The sequence below is a fragment of the Rhinoderma darwinii genome, chromosome 1 (genome assembly GCF_050947455.1).
Source record: "Rhinoderma darwinii isolate aRhiDar2 chromosome 1, aRhiDar2.hap1, whole genome shotgun sequence".
NCBI lineage: Eukaryota > Metazoa > Chordata > Amphibia > Anura > Rhinodermatidae > Rhinoderma > Rhinoderma darwinii.
In genome coordinates, this window is record NC_134687.1 from 373,126,338 (window position 1) to 373,151,078 (window position 24,741).

The window sequence follows — 24,741 nt, forward strand, 5'->3', positions numbered from 1 at the left end:
GCCTTCCATCCCGAAACTAATGGCCAAATGGAAAGGACTAACCAATCCCTGGAACAATATTTAAGGTGTTTCATCTCTGACTGTCAATTTGATTGGGTCTCATTCCTTCCCCTCGCCGAATTTTTCCTGAATAACCGGGTCAGTAACTCGTCAGGGGTCTCCCCGTTTTTCTGTAATTTCGGGTTTAACCCAAGGTTCTCCTCCGTTTCTCCTGGTTGTTCCAATAATCCCGAGGTAGAGGACGTTCATCGGGAACTGTGCACAGTCTGGGCCCAGGTTCAGAAGAACCTAGAGGCGTCCCAGAGCGTACAAAAGATTCAGGCTGATAGTAGACGTTCTGCTAACCCCCGGTTTGTCGTCGGGGATCTGGTCTGGTTGTCGTCCAGGAACTTGCGCCTGAAGGTCCCGTCCAGGAAGTTTGCGCCCCGATTTATTGGACCTTATAAGATCATTGAAGTCCTCAACCCTGTATCCTTCCGTCTGGAGCTGCCCCCATCCTTTCGCATACATGACGTCTTCCATGCCTCCCTCCTTAAACGCTACTCCCCGTCCTGGTCCCCCTCGAGGAAACCTCCTGTTCCCGTTCTCACCCCTGAGGGGGTGGAATTCGAGGTGGCCAAGATTATGGACAGTAGGATGATCCAGGGCTCCCTCCAGTACCTGGTCCATTGGAGAGGATACGGGCCGGAGGAGAGGACTTGGGTACCTGCTCGTGATGTTCACGCTGGGGTATTGATCAGGAGGTTCCACCTTCTCTTCCCCACTAAACCGGGTCCTCTTAGTAAGGGTCCGGTGGCCCCTCATAAAAGGGGGAGTACTGTAAAGGATCTGCCAGGTACTACGTCTGTGTATACTCCCGGGATTAATCAGTCGACACCTGAGGCCAGACCTCTTAGACTGACACCGGCTCCCACCAACCAGGGTGGCAGGCTCAGGAGTGGGAGAGCCTATCGCGGCCTGGTCAGTCGGAGTTAGCTCCGCCCCCTGTCCATTTATACCTGCCGTGTTCTCTTCCTCAGTGCTTGTTATTCTTCTTGGATTCCTGGCCCCACTGCTGCCTTGCTCCAGCCTGCTTCTGCCGTGCTTCTGCCTTGCTTCTGTTCCGCTTATCCTGCTTCGCTTTGCCCCTGGCTTGCTTCCTGCTCCGTGCTCTCGTTGGTATACTCCACTACATCCTGATCCTGACTGACTCATTCACCGCCCCGTTTCCTCGCCGCGTTCCGTGGGTTACCGCCCCTTCCCTTGCATGTTCCCTGTTTGTACTCCCTTGCACTTAGACAGCGTAGGGACCGCCGCCAAGTTGTACCCCGTCGCCTAGGGCGGGTCGTTGCAAGTAGGCAGGGACAGGGCGGTGGGTAGATTAGGGCTCACTTGTTCCCTTCACCTCCTTCCTGCTATTACAGGAACCCCCTTGTTGGTAGTGCCACACAGCCCCCTTGTAGGTAGTGCCACACAATCCCCTTGTAGGTAGTGCCACACAGCCCTCTGTAGGTAGTGCCACACAGCCCCCTTGTAGGTAGTGCCACACCCCCCCCCCCCCTGTAGCTAGTGCCACACAGCCCCCTTTTAGGTAGCTGCTACACAGCCCCTTTGTAGGTAGTGCCAAAAAAGACCTTGTAGGTAGTGCCAGAAACCCCCTTGTAGATAGCACCCCCCCTTCCTGTAGATAGTGCCACTGTAGCTCCCTGAAGGAAAGTGACATCAGGGGCAACTCCTGTAGCGGAATCCCCATCCACAGCGTCGGCAACGCTGTGGATGGCGATTCCGCTTGAGGTGTTGCCTCTGATATCACTGTCCATTTATGTATCAATATATATATGTAATACATATAGATATGGTATATGTGTTTACGCCATTTTCAATGCCATATCTAATCTGACAGTTTGCATAAATGTCAAAACCTACAAAGTGGACCAAAAAGGTGGCTAAACATCCTATATATATTACCAATATATCTTTATTAAATATGTATATATATATTACACTTGTATCAAAAAAGCAAAGTTAAAAATATGTGATAACGAAATATTAAACTCTCTTGTCTCACGGTGAAATTAAATGAAAGCTTTATTAGGGTATGTTAACACGGCTTATTTTCGGCCGTTTTTCGGGCGGTAAATTTGATAATCACCGGAATTGTATTGAGCCGCAGAATAAAGTTATCATGTAGTTTTAATTGCACAGTGAACGACGTAAAAACAAAGCGCAAAAAACAATAGAGAAATCACTGGGTTTTTTTTTCGTTTTCCTCCCCACAAAGAATTTTTCTCCCGTCTCCTAGTACATTATATTTTACAATAAATGGTGCCATGAAAAACTACAAATTGTCCTGCAAAAATTAAGCCCCATAGGGCAATATCGACGGAAAAATAAAAAAGTTATGGCTTTTGGAAGGTCAGGAGGAAAAAATCTAAATCTGAAAAATGGCTGTGGCGGGAAGGGGTTAATGATGCATGTAGTACATGTATACAGATGCTGTTGATGCAAGCATAACTGAGCACAAGAGCAGAAATATATATCTACAAATGAATATACAATGACTAGATACAGAAAACATGCAATACAGCAAAGGTATCGATATAAGGCCCTGTTCACATATGCGTTGGAGGCTCCGTTAGGGGCCTCCATCGCAGATCCAGCAGGAATTACCAGAAACAATAGTTCAGCATGCTGCGCTATTGTTTCTGGTAAAATCATGGACACTCCAACGGAAAGCCAACGGAACCCATTAAAGTCAATGGATTCTGTCGGCCGCCGGCAGTGTCAGTTGTGCAATGTGTGAACATAGCCTAAGAAAAGCCACACATACCGTTGGCCATAGTGGTAGGGTCGAGGAGAAAAAGGAGGGAGTACAGCAGCAAGACACGCATTTCGCTTATGGCTTCATCAGGACGAAACGCACGTCGAGGTGTGTTGCTGTACTCCCTCCTTTTTCTCCTGGACTCTACCACTATGGCCAACAGTATGCGTTATTCCTTTGGGGGGTTATATCTTATCGCCCTTTGGTATCTTCTATCATGCATACATCTTTTGTAGCTCGCTTTCCCCTTTCTAGTTGGGTTATTTACATATATCATTGCTGCATGTGTTCCCTATTTATACCTCTGAGTTCAACAGACTGGGTGCATGCATGAATAGACATTTTGTATTTAGATATCCTATCCAGGGTTGACTCCCCTGGGCACATTTGATGCATTATTCTGTCTGCACACATTCCTGTTTTAGGCTGTGTGGTAGTCAGGCTGTAGTACTTCTAGTTATTTATAATCCTCATCTTATGTTTTTGCATGAACCCAGAATGAACTTGGATGGTTATTTTTGTGGCAATTGGCTTTTCTTATTTTGACACCTTTGATGTATTGCATGTTTTCTATATCTAGTCATTGCATATTAATTTGTAGATATATATTTCTGATATTGTGCTCATATATGCTTTCATCAACAGCATCTGTATACATGTACTACATGCATCATTAATGGTCCTGGAGTGCTGTACTTCTTCATGTCGTTGGACATCTTCCATACATACATATTTAATAAAGATACTTTATTAAAGGCGTTTAGCCTTCTTTTTGGTCTACTTTGTAGGTTTTGATGTCTATTTGTGAAGGATCCTTTATGGTCTAGGTTGAGCTAATATTGTAGGTTGCTTAGGCTACATGAACACATTGCGTAATTTGGTGCTTAAAATCAGCGTCAAAATTGCAGGTAAAAACAACTAATTTCGCAGGTAAAATCCGCATTTACATTTTGATGCGGAAATAGATGTGGTTTTAAGCTGCAGATTTTTGAGCGTTTTTTCATAAACCTGTCAGATAGAATTCGCAGACTAAGATGCAAGATAAATTGACATGCTGCAGATTTTAAAATACGCACGCAGGTCAATTTTCCTGCGGAAAAATTCTGCAATGTGTAGATGAGACCACATGAAATCTCATTCACTTCATGATACTGTATTACGTTGCGTATTTGTAGAAAGGAAAATAGAGGCGGCAAATCCGCACCTAATACTCATCATGTGCATTTGACCCTAGTGTGCAGAAATGTGCCTGTGTATGCTGAGATCAATGTGTGCACTCTTTCCTTTTGCATAAGATTTTTTAGTTGGTACAACAACTGTCTGTACTCTTTTCAGGTTATTTCATGCTGGCAAACACAAGGTATTCCTCTCAACCTGGATATTTTGGACGTCTTTATGGGCCATCCCTGCCAGGAAACATGCAGTACTGCCTACGATTTTTTTATACACTGTATGGGTTTTCAAAAATGAGCGACTCTTTGGCAGTTTACATCTTTGAGGAGAACCAAGTTGTCCAAGAAAAAATCTGGTCAGTGCAAGAGTCACCCAAAGGTGTCTGGCTTCAAGCCGAAATCAACATAAACAAGCCTATGACTTGCAAGGTACGGAATATTTAAACAACATAACATATACATGCAAGATTGTACTCAATTGCACTCTTTCCTAAATGTTTAGGTTTTACACGACCGTATTTTAGGTATGTTCTGATTTCTGGATCTTAAAGGGAACCTGTCACCAGCATTTCACCTATTAAACCAGCAATACCTGGTGGTAGTGGGTGAAAAATCATTTCTATATAACCTATAATTGTCTGCTTAGTCGGCCCTGTAGCTTTAGTACTCAGCTTTTTAGTGTTCCCACACCGTATGCTAATGAGCATAAAAGAGTCATATCTTCATTTGAAAAGAGTCACATCTTCATTCCTCAAGTCTTTCTGAGTTTACCCCACCGCCTTACTTTTGATTGACAGCTCCCCGACCTTCCCCCAGCACACAGAATCATGCGCTTGTACATTGATGTCTTCTTCTGGTGTGTGCGCACAAAGGGACTGCAGATTATTATGATAAAAGGCGCAAAATGTTTGCAGACCGTTATTTACAGTCGGAGGAGGAGTTTAGGACAGGGGATAACGCTAATGAATTTTTGATAGCAGCGGCCAGTGAGGGATAAGTAAAGTTCAATAGGTGAAATGCTGGTGACAGGTTCCCTTTAAAGGACATTGCTTAATAGGGTTTTCCAGGATTATTTTTACATTTATTTAGCCCTCTGCCGTGGCCATGTCACGTACTACCAGTTTGTGACACGGCCAGAGGGGGGAAAGCCTTTTTCTTCATTCATAATTGGGCTAAATAAAAATGTAAATACTGTAAAACCACTTTTAGCTTGCTATAGCCATGATATAACAATTGTTCTGCCAACAGCTATAATCTTGATTCCACCACAAATATGTCAAATGGACATAAGTTCTATAGTGATAAGTGAACACCAATCAGCTTTGATGCTGCTTGTCTGCAGGAGACCAACCTGTCTGATTACTGTTTTCACTGATGGTCTGATGATCCATCACCATAGACATTGGATTGTTGGTAAAAAAAATGATGGGATCTACCAATTCTATGACTTTTAGGGTATGTTCACACGGCCAAATTTCAGACGTATACGAGGCGTATTTTGCCTCGTTTTACGTCTGGAAATACGTCTCAAATACGTCGGCAAACATCTGCCCATTCATTTGAATGGGTTTGCCGACGTACTGTGCAGACGACCTGTTATTTACGCGTCGTCGTTTGACAGCTGTCAAACGACGACGCGTAAAATTACAGCCTCGTCAAAAGAAGTGCAGGACACTTCTTTGGACGTTTTTGGAGCTGTTTTCTCATAGACTCCAATGAAAACAGCTCCAAAAACGGACGTAAAAAACGCCGCGAAAACGGCGTGAAAACGCTGCGAAAAATGTGAGTTGGTAAAAAAACGTCTGAAAAGCAGGGTCTGTTTTCCCTTGAAAACAGCTCTGGATTTTCAGACGTTTTTGTTGACTACGTGTGAACATACCCTTAACCTGCTTTAGACTGAGTAAGGCTGGATTCACACGAGGTCATTACGTCCGTAATTGACGGACGTATTTCGGCCGCAAGTCCCGGACCGAACACCGTGCAGGGAGTCGGGCTCCTAGCATCATACTTATGTACGATGCTAGGAGTCCCTGCCTCACTGCCGGACAACCGTCCCGTACTGAAAACATGATTACAGTACGGGACAGTTGTCCGGCAGCGAGGCAGGGACTCCTAGCGTTGTACATAACTATGATGCTAGGAGCCCGGCTCCCTGCAGTGTGTTCGGGCCGGGACTTGCGGCCGAAATACGTCCGTCAATTACGGACGTAATGACCTCGTGTGAATCCAGCCTAAGGCTATGTTCACATCTGCGTCAGGGCTCCGTTCCGACGTTCCGTCAAAGCTTTCTGTCAGAATGGAGCCCTGACTGACACAAACGGAAACCATAGGTTTCCGTTTTTCATCACCATTGATTTCAATAGTGACAGATTCGGTGCCAATGGTTTCCATTTGTGTGTTTCCATGAGTTCAAGAGTTGTGCAAGAGTTCCAGCATTTTGACGGAATCAATACCGTAGTCGACTGTGCTATTAATTCCGTCAAAACGACGGAACCCTTGCACAACTGAGACAAACAGAAACCATTGGCACCGGATGCGTCACCATTGAAATCATATGGTTTCCGTTTGTGTCAGTCACGGTTCCATTTTGACGGAAAGCTCAGACGGAACATCAGAATGGAGCCCTGACGCAGATGTGAACAAAGCCTTAAGGCCATGTTCAGACGTGGCAGAATTTTTCCGCTGCAATTGCTGGTGCAGATTCGGGGCAATTACGCAACGAATCTGCACCAACATTTGCATATTTGACAGGTAATTCAGACGTTGCTGATATCACAGCGGACTTGCCACAGATTTCAGTTTTTGCATTGCAAAGACTGAAATCCGCAGTGTCATTCCGCTTCTTCTCCGCAACATAATGAGCATGCTGCGGAGGGAAAATTCTGCACCGCAGCCTAATTTCCGCACAGTTATTTTCCGCAACGTCTGAACTAAGTTTTCTAAAAATGTATAGAAACAAATGTAAAAAACGGCCGCTGCAGAATTCCACTGCGGAATTCAACAGGAATTCCTCCTGAATGTGCCCTTAGTCTCCAAAAAGCAAAACAAATGAAAGACAGATTTTAGTTTTTAAAGCGCCATTAATGGCACGGCCAGACGTGGTGGCGTTTTTCCGCTGCAAATGTCAGTGCAGATTTGGGGCATTTACGCAACGAATCTGCACCAACATTTGCATATTTGACAGGTAATTCAGACGTTGCAGAAAACACAGCGGACCTGCCACAGATTTCAGTTTTTGCATTGCAAAAGGCTGAAATCCGCAGTGAAATCCCGCTTCGTCTCCACCACAGTAAGTGCATGCTGTGGACAGAAAATTATGCACTGCAGCCTATGGTCCGCAAAGAAGTTTTCCGCAACGTCTGAACTAACTTGCCTAAAAATGTATAGAAACAAATGTAAAAAACGGCCGCTGCAGAATTCTACTGCGGACTGTCCGCAGCGCAATTCCACAGCAATTCCGCCACGTCTGAATGTGCCCTAACTATGAACCTAAGATAAAACAAGCACGTACAATAAACCTGAATTTATTGAGTAAAAGACTGGTATAGAAGGAGAGACAGTTTATAATCGCCAAGTAGACAGGACAGAATTGTATGCATATTGTTTAACCTGAATGTGTAGCCCACATTTAATATTTAGTTTCCGTCTGATTTTGGTGGAAATTACAAAAGTAAAAAAGTTGCATCTAAAATTGCACAAAATTCGTGGCAAAATTTTAATTGTCTGTCTTATCACACAAAATCAAAAGTTAAAAAAGGCACCAAATATTGTCACACATATACGACTGCTCATAGGAATCACAAAAAAAAAAACAGCCATGCAATTATGCGTATACATTTTTATACATTTTGTGTAATGAGAAACATCTACCCTCTCCAATTTCATTGGTGCAACACATGCCATTAAATGTGGGCCCTTGTGTTAACCTGTTAATTTCTCTTCCCAGGTGGTATTTGTCAGTTGGTGTAAAAGTTTTTGGGACTGTGGTCTTGCAGCACTTGATGACATTTCAGTAAACATTGGAAACTGCCAGATAGCTGGTAAGACATACATATATTGTTTAAAATATAGTATCCAGTCAATTTACAGTATATTGATAGATCTATTAGATTTTCTAACATATTTCTTTCTAAATATAGTTTCTATTGAGATTTCAAGATAAACAAATGTGCAAAACATCGGCCTACAGCTAAATTGTCCTTCAAAAACACAGTTAGGGCTTATTCAGAGGAACGTTGCGTTTTTGCGCGCGCAAAAAACACTTGACAGCTCCGTGTGTCATCCGTGTATGATGCGCGGCTGCGTGATTTTCGCGCAGCCGCCATCATAGAGATGAGTCTAGTCGACGTCAGTCACTGTCCAGGGTGCTGAAAGAGTTAACTGATCGGCAGTTAACTCTTTCAGCACCCTCGACAGTGAATGCCGATCACAATATCGAGAAACCTGTTAAAAAAAAAGAAAAAGTTCGTACTTACCGAGAACTTCCCTCCCGGCCGTTGCCTTGGTGACGCGTCCTTGGTGACGCGCCTCTCTTGACATCGGGCCCCACCTCCCTGGATGACGCCGCAGTCCATGTGACCGCTGCAGCCTGTGATTGGCTGGAGCTGTCACTTGGACTGAATTGTCATCCCGGGAGGACAGACTGGAGGAAGAAGCCGGGAGTTATCGGTAAGTCAGAACTTCTTTTTTTTTTTTACACGTTCGTGTATATTGGGATCGGAAGTCACTGTCCAGGGTGCTGAAACAGTTTAACTCTTTCAGCACCCTGGACAGTGACTATCTCCTGACGTCGCGTACCGGAATTTTTTTTGCCGGGTTCGGCCAAAACGAGTTCGGCCGAACCCGGTGAAGTTCGGTTCGGTTGTCCGGGTTCGCTCATCTCAAAGACACTCCGTTTGGATGTTTGTAAACAGAAAAGCACGTGGTGCTTTTCTATTTACATTCATCCTTTTGACAGCTGGTGCGCGAAACAGGCACTTCGCACGGAAGTGCTTCCGTGCGACCTGCGTGGTTTTCACGCACCCATTGACTTCAATGGGTGCGTGATGCGCAAAATACGCGGAGATATTGACCATGTCGCGCTTTTTGCTGCGCAAAAAGCACGGACTGTCTGTACTGCCCCATAGACTTGTATTGGTCTGTGCATGGCGCGTGAAAACCACGCGGCCCGCACGGACCCGATACACGTTTGTGTGAATGCACCCTTATGCTGGGTTCACACAGCTTTTTGCAGGCAGAAAATCTGCCTCAAAATTCCGTTTGGAATGTATTTTTAAAGATGAACGGGGCTTCGCAAAAGGTGTCGAATAGAGCACATCGCCATTTTAGTGGGTTTGACCATTTAAGCCACACCCATTGCTATCAGGTATATAAAATCAAGCATACAGCCAATGCTTTTAATTTACAATTAATAACACAAGAATTGATTAAACGGAAGAATTCAGTGTTTTTGAGCTTGGAATTGTCAAAGGACACTACCTTTTCAAGTTTGTGACATAGATACCTTGGTAGAACTGCTCAGTTAGGCTGGGTTCACACAACCTATTTTCAGGCGTAAACGAGGCGTATTATGCCTCGATTTACGCCTGAAATAGGGCTACAATACGTTGGCAAACATCTGCCCATTCATTTGAATGGGTTTGCCGACGTATTGTGCAGACGACCTGTAATTTATGCGTCGTCGTTTGACAGCTGTCAAACGACGACGCGTAAATTGACTGCCTTGGCAAAGAAGTGCAGGGCACTTCTTTGCAACGTAATTTGAGCCGTTCTTCATTGAACTCAATGAAGAGCAGCTCAAGATTTACGAGCGTCACAGACGCCTCGCATAATGCGAGGAGGAGCTTTTACGGCTGAAACGAGGCAGCTGTTTTCTCAGACGTAAAAGCCTCTCATCGTGTGCACATACCCTTAAACTTTAAATTCTGGTGTTGAGAAGCAACAACAGCTCAGTCATGAAGCATTAGTTCTTTTAAAAACATGGCTGCTTTCTTGCAGAAACAGCGCCCCAACTGTACACAGATTGTGTGTGGTATTGCAGCTCAACCCCATTTACTACAAACGAGCTGAGCTGCCATACCAGACACAACATGTGGACAGGTGTAGCGCTGTTTCTGGAAGAAAGTAGCCATGTATTTCTAGTCCTGGACAACCCCCTTTAAGACCCAATAGTACGTCCAGGAGCGGGAAGGGGTTAAGCTCACAAAAGAACAAGTGTTGAAGTACATAAAAATTATCTGTCCTCAATTACCCCTACTTCGATTTCCAAACTGCATGTGGGTGCAAAGTCAACATGAGGACTTCTGAGAGCTTCATGGGTTGAGTTTCCATGTCTAAGGGTATGTTCACACGGCGGGGGTCCGTAACGGCTGAAATTACGGGGATGTTTCAGCCTGAAAACATCCCCGTAAATTCAGCCGTACCGGCATGTGCAGGCGCTTGAACGCCGCGTCAATTACGGCCGTAATTAGCGCTGCTATTCATTGGAGTCAATGAATAGCGGCTCCAATTACGGCCAAAGAAGTGACAGGTCACTTCTTTGACGCGGGCGTCTATTTACGCGCCGTCATTTGACAGCGGCGCGTAAATATACGCCTCGTGTGAACAGACAAACGTCTGCCCATTGCTTTCAATGGGCAGATGTTTGTCAGCGCTATTGAGGCGCTATTTTCGGGCGTAATTCGGGGCAAAAACGCCCGATTTACGTCCGTAAATAGGCCGTGTGAACATACCCTAAGCAGCTGCAGACAAGCCTGAAATTACAGCACCAGATATCAGTTGGAGTGAAGTAAAGCACACTACAAGTGGCCTCCGCAGCATTGGAAACTGGAGTGATTTATCATACTCCGTCAACCGTAATGTAAGAAACTGCATTTGACAGGTGCCAGAAGAATACTTCTAAGGCCTTATTCACACGACCGTGTCTGTTTTGAGAGCGTAAAAGACGCTGTGTTTTTCTTGCGTTGCAATTGCGTGTGACATCCGTGTACAGTGCGTGTCTGCATTTTTTACGTGCGTATGTCCGTATGACACGTGATTTTTTTAAGTCCGCAAAATAAACTGAAGGAGGTGGTTTTCTTCCTCATCCTTTCTCTAGCAACTGTTGCGTGAATCACGCACAGCACACGGATGTGCGTCCGTGTGCTGTCCGTGAATTTCATGCAGCCATTGACTTCAATGGGTGCGTGATGCGCAAAAAACGCACAAGTATATGACATGCAGTGAGCTTCACACACCGGTCACACGCTGCATGAAAAACACGGAATGTGTCAATGGCCCCATTGAATTGCATAGGTCCGTGTGACATCCGTTGTTTTAACGTGTGTAACACGGACGTGAAATACGCTCGTGTGAATAAGGCCTTACTCAAATGCATAGTGCCAACGGTAACTTTTGGTGGATGTGCTTCCAACTTAGGGCTCCTTCACACGAGCGTAGCCCACCTCGAACGTGAAAAACTGCAGTTTTCCACGTCCGAAGTGGACCCGTGTGCGGCGCGTTGTCACAGATCCCCCACAGACTACAGTCTATTGAGGGATGCATGACACGCAGTAAAATAGGACATGTCATTTTTCAACGGAGCGTTCACACGATCCATTGAAACAACGGTGTGTGAACGGCCCCATTGAAATGAACGAGTCCGTGTGACGGACGTGATTCACGCTCGTGTGCATGAGGCCTTAGTGGTAGCAGTTTGTAAAAAGTATTTCTCTTGTCTTAGCATGGCAATGCCACAAAATTAGAGCCATATTAAATTATTTACCTTCACATAAGTTTGATGGAACTTGTCTGCCTTATATAGAACGCTGTCCTCTGTCTCACTGAACATTTTTATAATACTATAGTCAACAGGATTGTGTAGACACATGCCAAATAGTTTTCACTCCCACTAACTGTGTGGCAACAATTTTATAAAAGAAAAGAAACTTTATTAATATCACGAATACGAAGAAATATCTACCACAAATCTACCACACACAAAACAGACAAATTGTGAGTTAAAAAAGTGTCCATGGATTGCTAGTAATAATATGTTAACTTTATTCTGTGGATCAGTATGATTATGGAGATGCCAAATATGTATAGTTTTTTTATGCTTTACTACTTTTGCACAATTAAAACACTCTTAAACAAAAATTATTTGTTTTTGTATCGCCGCTTTTCAAGAGCCGTAACTTTTTATTTTGTATGTCGATGTCACCATATGAGGAATTGTTTTTTGCGGGACGAGATGTAGTTGTCATTGGTATCATGTCAAAGAAGTGCATGTCAGCCGGCGCTGCACTAATGAGCGGCGGCGCCGGCCCTGAAGACATCGAACATGGGGGTTTTTCAGTGCGCACGCCATTTTCTCTGTTCTCTGTCTGCAGCGTCGGCCGCATCACCTCATGCTGAACATGCGCGCACACTTGGGAGCGGGGCAATGGCTCTAACTACATTCATGTGTTGGAATGGACGATGAAAAAATAAAAAGATGCTTCATCCTAAAGACCCAAAATAGGATTGTCCTAAAGGGGCTAATGTTACTTGGGTTGTTTTGGTTTCACCCTTTGTCGTCAGCTTATTGAAAGCTGCTTATGTGTATATTAGTCTTCAGGTTTCACTAAGTAAATAACTGTATGTGAACATGAGTGAAATTCTTGAAAAAACTTTCATGTGTACAAATCTTAGATATATTTCCTTTTATTACAGATAGGTTGCCTCCATTACCTGGGAAATGTACTTTTGAAAAAGATGATTGTGGATTTCAACAAGAATGGCAAAGAAGAGGGACCTGGCACAGGATACGAGGAGCTACACCAACATCTTACACAGGACCAAGGGGAGATCACACATCTGGGGTAGGTGAGTCCAGTGTTAGAAAAATTTTGTGTAGTCATTGATAAAGAACAATAATAATAACACTTTAGGGTATGTTCACACGCAAACTCAAACGTCTGAAAATATGGAGCTGTTTTCAAGGAAAAACGGCTCCTGATTTTCAGACGTTTTTGAAGCCACTCGCGTTTTTCGCAGCGTTTTTTACGGCCGTTTTTGGAGCTGTTTTCAATAGTCTATGAAAAACGGCTCAAATTGTCCCAAGAAGTGACCTGCACTTCTTTTTTGCGGCCGTTTTTTTACGCGGCCGTTTTTCAAAACGCCCGTGTAAAAAAACGGCCCATCGGAACAGAACGCCGTTTTTCCCATTGAAATCAATGGGCAGATGTTTGGAGGCGTTCTGCTTCCGATTTTCGGGCATCTACGGCTTGAAAAACAGCCGTGTGAACATACCCTTAATGTTAGGATAATATTTGTTTACTAATCTTTATATTTGTATTGCTGTACTTCTATCCAAGTCTTTTTCACTTATTAATTAAATTCTACACTGTATGTTTCAAAAGGTTACAATATTCTATACTTGTTTTCTGAATTGATTTCCCATTTAAAGACAACCTGTCCCCTGTCCAAAAAACTGCAGCTGACATCTCAGTTAAATTACAGGCGCCTCACAGATTCTGACGCTTTTTATTTTTTTTCCCTCCAGCCCCCACCGTTCCTGAGATATCGGTGCCGTTAGTTTTGGTGCCTGATATCAAATAAGGCCTTTGACTGTCAAGTGGGTGGGTAACACCTGTCACTTGATAAGGGGTAACCGCCCACTTGACAGTCAAAGTCCTCATTTGCATATCGGACACCAGAACTAACGGCCCCAATATCTCAGGAACGGTGGGGGCTAGAAGAAAAAGATAAAAAGCATCAGAATCTGTGAGGCGCCTGCAATCTGAGATGTTAACTGCAGTTTTTTGGGCAGATGACAGGTTCTCTTTAAAGTCTGGTACAAATCACTAGCCTTCCATGAAGGTAACTGCTCTAGTTGGTCATCCCACATCCCACCGTAGCTTACTTCTCGCCTCCTCCAACTTAAGCTTTTAAGAGACACAAGAAATTGGGTGTGTTACAGTGTTTATGGTCACTTTGTGGTTTGTAAAATTGCAGCCAAATGGTGTGGTAGAGCGAAAATCGCAAATTGACCGTAACATGTGAACACAGAATTACATTTTTACAGATAAACTTATTTAAATGGACACTAACTTTTCAAACAACTAATGCTAATCTAATAGCATAGCTGATATATATCAACTTTATATTTACTTACTGTTAAAATGTAGTTGTTTTATCCATTCAAATTCTGTATAAACTTACTGCCACTAGGTGTCTTCCTTCTTGTAATCTGCTGTCCACCCCCCTGTTGTCAAGCAAAATCTGTCTCCAGTTACTGAGCAGAGGAGACAGACTACAGGAAGTGAATGTGTCTCTTTACTGTCTGCCAGTAGAAGTCTATAAAGAGGGGAGAAGGAGCAGGGGGAGGAAGCAGAGAGAGAGAGACACAGACGCACTGTGCATAGAAGTCTATGGAGAGGGGAAGACAGAGCAGGGAGAGATAGGGACACAGACATGCTGCCCATAGAAGTCTATGGGGAGGGCAGGGGGCAGAAGGCGGGAAAAGTAGCAGAGAGAGAGGCAGTTGCTGCCTATAGAATTATATGGAAAGAGCGGGGGGAGCAGAAGCAAAGGGAGAGATACAGATCTAGCTTCCCATACAAGTCTATGGACAGTGGAGGAGGGGCAGGAGAAGAGAGAGAGACACACACACACACACACACACACACACACACAGATGCTGCTGCCCATATAAGTCTTTGGAGAGAGGAGGTGGAGTAGATAGAGACACAGACACTGCCCATCGAAGTCTATGGAGAGGGGAGGGGAGCAGAGTGAGAGAAGCAGACGTGCTGCAGCTTCTGTTAAGAATTCTATGTCACCCCAGTGCTGGTTTCACACCTACACTGCTCATTATTGCTGTATGATGTATGTCATGCTGCTGCTTCTATATATGTGATAGACAGAGATATGCGAGCAGAATCTCCTTTTCCCTGTGTGTAATGTATGGCAGACATGCTAGCAGTTAGGCTCCACCCACTAGCTAAGGGACAACTGAGAATTAGAGAGCTTACAGATGAAAAAAATGCTAAATAATGCAGAATACAAGTCATATAATGGCCAGAAAGTGTTATTCCTCCTGCTACACACATATGACAACTTATTCTGAAAAGTCACCTAAAAGGTTAGGTCCTTTACCCTTTAAAAGAGAAGTAATTTGTAGGCATACTCTATAGTCCTTATATAGTAAGTCTATGAGGAAATGTTTGACCTTGGCATCCAGGATTCATCTCTTCTTAATCTGCTTTACTTTGGAAAGATGAAACATGTATGCTACTTTTTACTTTTACTGTTGTGATACCTGAGGGCATGTGTAGTTAATATACTAAACTTTAAATAAGTAGCATTTGCATCTTTCTCAGGAAACAATATGGAAACATACAGTAAATCTTCAAGTTCAATTTAAAGAAGGAAATTAATAAACGATGAACATATGTATAAATATTAGTTTAGGACACTTTACATGATTATAATTTTTATTATGATTTGATTGCTTTCCTTTAAGGATACTATATGTACATTGAAGCTACCAACATGGTTTTTGGGCAAAAATCGCGCCTTATCTCAAGACCACTGCGGCCAATTTATGGGAAACAATGCTTGACTTTCTATTACCACATGTATGGAGCTGGCACTGGACTGCTTAATGTATATTTGCGAGAGGAAGGTCGCAGGCACAAGGAGGGTCTTCTATGGACTAGAAGAGGTGAACAAAGCATCAGCTGGTTAAGAGCACAGATAGAATATGAGAGTGAAAGGCAACATCAGGTAAACCACAAGATGGATATTTTTATGGCAATCTTTACAAGAATGATCCTTTGAATCATATGTGTTAAAAGGCCAGCAAAAGGAGCTTTCTCCTTCAAATATAGGATAATGCTTATAGGGAGACTGAGCATCACAAAGATACATTGAACAAAGTGCTGCGGGAAGAATCACCAACTATACAGTGTTTCCGAAGCGGATTGCTGGGTATCCCAAAAGCAAGAACCAGGTGTTCAGTTGCTGACCTGGGGACCCACTATCTGAGATTGGTTGTTCATATCCATTAGCTTTTTTTAATAACCTCATTGTGAATTAATTAAACTTACACATGCTCCGCATGCACACAGTTTCTCCTATTAGAACTTTTGTTTGTATTTAAGCATAAGCTCATGTATAATGTTTAATTTTATTTTTTTCATAGATTGTGTTTGAAGCTATTCGTGGGGTTTCAATAAGAAGTGATGTTGCCCTTGATGACATCACATTTCAGAACAAGCCATGTGGAGGTAACAAATTATTACATCTAGGGCATGTATAAAGTAAATAATTTATTGCAGTATTACATTTTGAAATGTTAAAAAATATTGGTTTTCAAAGAAAAGTCTTCCATTGTAATATATAGTCCACTTTTTACCAGTTTCCTTTGAGATATACTGTGTGTGTGTGTGTGTGTGTGTGTGTGTGTGTGTGTGTGTGTGTGTGTGTATATGTATATATATATATATATATATGTATATATATATATCTGTGGAAAATTTACCTGAAATTTTAATTTCCTGGAGTCCGTAGGCAGCTCTCTTAAGAGTTAAGATACTTCATCTGACCGGATAGAAGAGACATATTACTCAGCAGTAATCAATTAAACAATTAGGAGGTCCCAGGTAATGTTAAATAGAGCCCAAATCCCTTCAGAAAGCGTAACGTATGCAGCAGTGTATATATATAGGGTGGGAAACTTGTGCTGCCTACGGACTCCAGGAAATGAAAATCTTAGGTTTATTTTCCACTTCCTGATCGTCCTAGGGCCGCACACTTAGGGGACTTAACAAGTAATGAGAATATGAGCGGGGGGGGGGGGGGGGCAGTTAAGCTTTGGATGCTCCCACTAGTATTTTTTTGCCAAAGGCAGAACCTTCAGAAGAAAATAAGTCGAGCCTATAATGCTTAATGAAGGTCGAGGAAGAAGACAAAGTGGCTGCTTTTTCAGACTTGGTCTAAGGGGACATGGCATCTTTCTGCCCACGATGTGGATCTGGTTGAGTGGGCCCGAATATCTAAGGGGGACTCTAGGCCTTCCAAGGAGTAGCAGTCCCTGATGATTTCTTTGAGCCATCTAGCTAGTGAGGCTTTGCTGGCTTTTTTCCCCTTATTTGGCCCCTGGAATTGGAGAAACAGCCTGTAAAGGATCTGCCAGACACAGCTTCTGTGTCGACGCCCGTGGTTAATCAGTCTGCACCTGCTCCTAGGTCTGATAGAGTGACTCGATCTGCTACCACTCAGGCTGGTAGGCTCAGGAGTGGGAGAACCTATCACAGCCTGGCCAGACGGTTCTAGCTCCCGCCCTCGGTCTATTTATATATTCATTTCCTGCTTGTCTTTGCCTGTGATTCTTTCCTGTTTCCTGGCTCTGCTGCTCCTGCTATTATTATTAACCTTGCTTCATTTTGACCCTGGCTTTACTGACTACGCTCCCGCTCTGTGTTTGGTACCTCGTACACTCCTGGTTTGACTCGGCTCGTTCACTACTCCTGTTGCTCACGGTGTTGCCGCGGTCAACTGCCCCATTTCCCTTAGCTTCTGTGTACCCTTGTCTGTTTGTCTGTCGTACACATATTGAGCGAAGGGACCGTCGCCCAGTTGTACGCCGTCGCCTAGGGCGGGCCGTGCAAGTAGGCAGGGACTGAGTGGCGAGTAGATTAGGTCTCACCTGTCTGTCTCCCTACCCCATCATTACATAATCACAGGCCCATATACCTTTTGTACCCTGGTCCCTGACACAACTATTCACCCCCTTGAGACCCTGGCTCAGTAAATGCAGGGCCTCTCCCTACAGGTCCAAGCCCTGGCTCAGAGGGGCAACCAGCATGATGCTACCCTGGTAGTGCCCCCCACCTCACCTCTTGAACCCCACCTCAAGTTGCCTGACCGGTTCTCAGGGGACCGGAAGACTTTTTCTCCTTTCGGGAGAGTTGTAGGCTCTATCTCTGTCTAAGGCCCCACTCCTCAGGTTCTGAGAGACAGCGAGTGGGTATAATTATGTCCCGGCTCCAGGACGGGCCCCAAAAATGGGCCTTCTCCTTGGATCCTGACGCCCCTGAATTTTCCTCTGTTGATCTTTTTTTTTTCTGCTCTCGGGCTCATATATGACGAGACTGACAAGACTGCCTTTGCCAAGAGTCAGCTGGTGACCTTACGTCAGGGTAAGAGACCCGTTGAGGAGTACTGTTGTGACTTTAGGAAGTGGTGTGTAGCTTCTCGGTGGAATGACCCTGCCTTGAGGTGCCAGTTTAGATTGGGTCTGTCGAACACCCTGAAAGACCTGTTAGTTAGTTATCCCTCTTCAGACTCTCTAGATCAGGTTATGGCTTTAGCGGTACGTCTTAACCGACATCTCAGGGAACGACGACTTGAAAGTTTTTGTGCTTTCTCCTCTGGCTCCCCCATGATGGCTCCCGAGGTTCCGTTGCTTCGTTCTTCCACGGAAAACTCGGATGAACCAATGCAACTCGGGGCCTCTGTGTCTCCCCAACAACGTAGAGTGCTCCGCAGGAAGAATGGTCTCTGCTTCTACTGTGGGGACGACAAGCATCAAGTGTACAACTGTCCTAGGCGTAAGAATAAGCAGCCGGAAGAACTTCCGCGCCTAAGTGATCATCGGGGAGGTCACTTGGGCGCACTGGTATTTCCCGTAAATATGAAACCTAATAAGACCTTGCTTCCCTTTCAGGTCTCTTTTGAGGGTAGGTTTGCTACCAGCAGTGTCTTCGTGGATTCAGGGTCTTCTGCTAATATTATGTCTGTGGAATTAGCTATGTCTCTAGCTATGCCATTGATTGATTTGCCTAAACCTGTCCTGGTAGTGGGTATCGACTCCACTCCACTTGCTAATGGTTATTTTACGCAGCATACCCCTGTTTTTGAACTTATTGTTGGCTCCATGCATTTGGAGCAGTGCTCTGTACTGGTGATGCAGGGATTATCGTCCAATTTGGTTTTAGGCCTTCCCTGGTTGCAGATGCATAATCCCACGTTTAACTGGAATACTGGGGATGTTACCAAATAGGGTAATGAATGCATGACGTCATGTTTTTCTGTTCATTTTATTTCTCTCCCTGAGGAGGTGAACACTCTACCTGAGTTTATTCAGGACTTCGCTGATGTTTTTTCTAAAAAGGCCTCTGAAGTGTTACCTCCTCATAGAGAATACGATTGCGCTATCGTTTTGGTACCAGGAGCTAAGCTCCCTAATGGTAGGATATTTAATCTCTCTTGTCCCGAACATGAAGCCATGAGAGAGTATATCCAGGAATGCCTGGCCATGGGTTACATTCGCCCCTCTACTTCTTCGGTAGGTGCTGGCTTCTTCTTCGTAGGGAAGAAGGATGGTGGTCTTAGGCCATGCATCGATTACCGAAACTTGAATAAGGTCACTGTAAGGAACCAGTATCCCCTTCCTTTGATTCCTGACCTCTTCAATCAGGTTCAGGGGGCCCAATGGTTCTCTAAGTATGATCTTCGGGGGGCTTATAACCTTATCCGCATCAGAGAGGGGGATGAGTGGAAGACTGCGTTTAACACGCCCGAAGGTCATTTCGAATATCTCGCCATGCACTTTGGGTTGTGTAATGCTCCTGCGGTCTTCCAGAATTTCATAAATGAGATTTTAAGAGACTACCTGGGGGAATTTCTTGTAGTGTACCTTGATGACATACTTGTGTTTTCCAAGGACTGGTCCTCCCACATTGAGCATGTCAGGAAGGTGCTCCAGGCCCTTCGGGAAAACAAACTCTTTGCTAAAACCGAAAAATTTGTTTTTGGGGAGCAGGAGATACCATTTTTGGGTCAAATCCTCACTCCTAATGAATTCCGCATGGACCCTGCCAAGGTTCAGGCTGTGGCTAAATGGGTCCAACCTGCCTCCCTGAAGGCGTTACAGTGCTTCTTGGGGTTTGCTAATTATTACAGGAGATTTATTGCTAACTTCTCGGTCATCGTTAAGCCTCTTACGGATCTTACTCGCAAAGGTGCTGATCTCCTCCACTGTCCTCCGGAGGCAGTCCTGGCTTTTGAGGTTCTTAAGAAGTACTTTATCTCGGCCCCAGTGCTGATTCAGCCTAATAAAATGGAGCCATTCATCGTGGAGGTTGACGCCTCCGAGGTGGGAGTGGATGCTGTCTTGTCCCTGGGTACCAGGTCCCTCACCCATCTCTGTCCCTGTGCCTACTTCTCCAGAAAGTTCTCGCCCACTGAGAGTAACTATGACATTGGCAACCGCGAACTCTTAGCCATTAAATGGGCATTTGAAGAGTGGCGCCACTTCCTGGAGGGGGCTAGGCACCAGGTAACGGTCCTTACCGACCACAAGAATCTGGTTTTCCTAGAATTCAACTTTTTGGTCACCTATAGGGCTGGGTTTAAGAATATTAAAGCTGATACACTGTCGCGTAGCTTCATGGGCAGCCCTCCTTCGGAGGAAGATCCTGCTTGTCTTTTGCCCCCAGGTATAATCATTTCCTCTGTTGATTCTGACTTAGTCTCTGAAATTGCGGCTGATCGAGGTTCAGCTCCCGGGAACCTTCCTGAGAACAAGCTGTTTGTTCCCCTGCAATTCCGGCTAAGGGTACTCAGGGCAAATCATGACTCTGCACTATCTGACCATCCAGGCATCCTGGATACCAAGCACCTCATTGCCAGAAACTATTGGTGGCCTGGGTTGCCTAAAGACGTTAAGGCCTACGTCGCCACTTGTGAAATTTGTGCTAGGTCCAAGACTCCCAGGTCCCGACCAGCGGGCTTACTATGTTCTTTGCCCATTCCCCAGAGACCTTGGACCCATATCTCCATGGATTTTATCACCGATCTGCCTCCATCTCAAGGCAAGTCGGTGGTGTGGGTTGTAGTAGACCGCTTCAGTAAGATGTGCCACTTTTTGCCCCTCAAGAAACTACCCAATGCTAAGACGTTAGCTACCTTGTTTGTCAAACACATTCTGCGTCTCCATGGGGTTCCTGTCAATATTGTTTCTGACAGAGGGATACAATTTGTTTCATTGTTTTGGAGAGCTTTCTGTAAAAAGCTGGAGATTGATCTTTCCTTCTCTTCGGCCTACCATCCTGAAACTAATGGCCAAACTGAGAGGACTGATCAGTCTCTAGAACAATCTTTAAGGTGTTTTATCTCTGACTGTCAATATGATTAGGTCTCCTTCATTTCCCTCGCCGAATTTTCCCTTAATAACCGGGTCAGTAACTCGTCAGGGGTCTCCCCCTTTTTCTGTAATTTTGGGTTTAATCCACGGTTCTCTTCCGTTTCACCTGGTGGTTCCAACAATCCTGAGGTAGATTTCGTTCATCGGGAACTGTGCACAGTCTGGGCCCAGGTTCAGAATAACCTAGAGGCGTCCCAGAGCATACAAAAGACTCAGGCAGATAGAAGACGTTCTGCTAACCCCTTGTTTGTGGTCGGGGATCTGGTGTAGCTGTCTTCAAAAAATTTGCGCCTTAAAGTCCCGTCCCAAAAATTTGCTCCCTGGTATATAGGGCCGTACAAGGTCATTGAGGTCCTTAACCCTGTCTCCTTCCGACTGGTGTTACCCCCGTCTTTTCGAATACACAACATGTTTCATGCCTCCCTCCTGAAGCGCTGCTCCCCGTCCTTGGCTACCTCGAGGAAACCTCCGGTCCCTGTTCTCACCTCTGAAGGGGTAGAATTCGAGGTGGCCAAGATTGTGGACAGCAGGATGGTCCAAGGCTCCCTCCAGTACCTGGTCCATTGGAGAGGATACGGGCCTGAGGAGAGGACTTGGGTACCCGCCCGGGATGTTCACGCTGCAGTATTGCTCAGGAGGTTCCATCTTCGGTTCCCCAATAAGCCAGGTCCACCTAGAAATGGTCCAGTGGCCCCTCATAAAAGGGGGGGTACTGTAAGGGATCTGCCAGACACAGCTTCTGTGTCGACGCCCGTGGTTAATCAGTCTGCACCTGCTCCTAGGTCTGATAGAGTGACTCGATCTGCTACCACTCAGGCTGGTAGGCTCAGGAGTGGGAGAACCTATCACAGCCTGGCCAGACGGTTCTAGCTCCCGCCCTCGGTCTATTTATATCTTCATTTCCTGCTTGTCTTTGCCTGTGATTCTTTCCTGTTTCCTGGCTCTGCTGCTCCTGCTATTATTATTAACCTTGCTTCATTTTGACCCTGGCTTTACTGACTACGCTCCTGCTCTGCGTTTGGTACCTTGTACACTCCTGGTTTGACTCGGCTCGTTCACTACTCCTGTTGCTCAAGGTGTTGCAGTGGGCAACTGCCCCATTTCCCTTAGCTTCTGTGTACCCTTGTCTGTTTGTCTGTCGTACACATATTGTACGCCGTCGCCTAGGATGGCCCGTGCAAGTAGGCTGGGACTGAGTGTCGGGTAGATGAGGGCTCACCTGTCTGTCTCCCTACCCCGTCATTACACAGCCCTTTGGATTGTCTAAAGGGGGCCGTTATTTCTAGATAGGCAAGTAGGGACCTCCTTACGTCTAAGCATTGTGAATCAACGTGTATCAGAGGCTGAGTCTACTAGTTGGACTGGCAAAATTATCTCTTGATTCAAGTTGGAGCTGGATGGTACTTTTGGTAAGAACCCTGGCATTGTTCTAAGCATAACACACTCGAGTAGGGTCCTAAGATAAGGCTCTTTAGGCCTCGTGCACACTTCAGACACCGTTTTCACGGCCGTGTGCACTCCGTGTTTCCGAGCGCCGAGCATGGTACTGTCCAGTGTGCTGAAAGAGTTAATGGGCTGCACTGATCGGCAGTAACTCTTTCAGCACCCTGGACAGTACCATGCTCGGTGCTCGGAAAATACAATTTAAATGAAATAAAAAATAAAAAAAATAAGTTCATACTTACTTTCCTCCTCTCCGGCCTCCAGGGATGACGTTTTATCCATGTCACCGCTGCAGCCAATCACAGGCTGTAGTGGTGGTCACGCACGTCAGAAGGCCGGACTCCATGGATGACGCTTCATCCCACGTGAACGCCTCTGCAGGCAATCACAGGCTGCAGCGACCTCTGCAGCCAATCACAGGCTGCAGCGACCTCTGCAGCCAATCACAGGCTGCAGTGGCTTCTGCAGCCAATCACAGGCTGCCGCGTCATACAGAAAGGTCGGACTGGAGAAAGAAGAGGGACTCGTCACCAAGACAACGACCGGGTACGTATGAACTGCTTTTTATTTTATTTTTAATCAGCAGCCTCTTTTCTCTATCAGTGATTGATAGACATGTGGCTGCCGATTAGTGTAATATATTTGTAATGCATTTCTTCCCGCCCGGCCATTGCTAGGCAACGGCTCCGTCACACACGGACGGCACACGGATGCCTTCCATGTGCCTTCAGTTTTTTTTTTTTGTTTTTTTTTTAAAAACATTTTTATTGGTTATTTTTATTTGATCCCTTGCTGGTTTTGTAAGTTTGCCCACTGTCAAAGACATGAACAGTCTAGAATTTTTAGGCTAGGTTAATTTTACCAGTGAGAGATAGATTATATAAAAAAAATAAAAGAAAATCACATAGTCAAAATTCTATATATTTATTTGCATTGTGCACAGAGAAATAAGTATTTGACCCCCTTCCAACAATTAAGAGTTCAGCCTCCTCCAGACCAGTTCCGCGCTCCAAATCAACTTGGTGCCTGCATTAAAGACAGCTGTCTTAAATGGTCACCTGTATAAAAGACTCCTGTCCACAGACTCAATTAATCAGTCTGACTCTAACCTCTACAACATGGGCAAGACCAAAGAGCTTTCTAAGGATGTCAGGGACAAGATCATAGACCTGCACAAGGCTGGAATGGGCTACAAAACCATAAGTAAGACGCTGGGTGAGAAGGAGACAACTGTTGGTGCAATAGTAAGAAAATGGAAGACATACAAAATGACTGTCAATCAACATTGATCTGGTGCTCCATGCAAAATCTCACCTCGTGGGGTATCCTTGATCCTGTGGAAGGTGAGAGCTCAGCCGAAAACTACACGGGGGGAACTTGTTAATGATCTCAAGGCAGCTGGGACCACAGTCACCAAGAAAACCATTGGTAACACATTACGCCATAATGGATTAAAATCCTGCAGTGCCCGCAAGGTCCCCCTGCTCAAGAAGGCACATGTACAGGCCCGTCTGAAGTTTGCAAATGAACATCTGGATGATTCTGAGAGTGATTGGGAAAAGGTGCTGTGGTCAGATGAGACTAAAATTGAGCTCTTTGGCATTAACTCAACTCGCCGTGTTTGGAGGAAGAGAAATGCTGCCTATGACCCAAAGAACGCCGTCCCCACTGTCAAGCATGGAGGTGGAAACATTATGTTTTGGGGGTGTTTCTCTGCTAAGGGCACAGGACTACTTCACCGCATCAATGGGAGAATGGATGGAGTCATGTACCGTCAAATCCTGAGTGACAACCTCCTTCCCTTCACCAGGACATTAAAAATGGCTCGTGGCTGGGTCTTCCAGCACGACAATGACCCGAAACATACAGCCAAGGCAACAAAGGAGTGGCTCAAAAAGAAGCACATTAAGGTCATGGAGTGGCCTAGCCAGTCTCCAGACCTTAATCCCATCGAAAACTTATGGAGGGAGCTGAAGATCCGAGTTGCCAAGCGACAGCCTCGAAATCTTAATGATTTACAGATGATCTGCAAAGAGGAGTGGGCCAAAATTCCATCTAACATGTGTGCAAACCTCATCTTCAACTACAAAAAACGTCTGACTGCTGTGCTTGCCAACAAGGGTTTTGCCACCAAGTATTAAGTCTTGTTTGCC

General features: G+C 45.0%; 1 protein-coding gene across 1 annotated transcript in view; it reads left to right on the forward strand.

Annotated features, from left to right (window-relative positions):
• Positions 1-24,741, forward strand: part of MAMDC2 (MAM domain containing 2) — an 86,499-nt gene that overhangs the window by 52,691 nt on the left and 9,067 nt on the right. Inside the window, exons 8-12 of the mRNA XM_075860441.1 lie at positions 4,136-4,401; positions 7,919-8,012; positions 12,664-12,816; positions 15,458-15,720; positions 16,139-16,223. Of these exons, the coding sequence (XP_075716556.1) occupies positions 4,136-4,401; positions 7,919-8,012; positions 12,664-12,816; positions 15,458-15,720; positions 16,139-16,223 (861 nt within the window). The remainder of the gene's footprint in view (positions 1-4,135; positions 4,402-7,918; positions 8,013-12,663; positions 12,817-15,457; positions 15,721-16,138; positions 16,224-24,741) is intronic.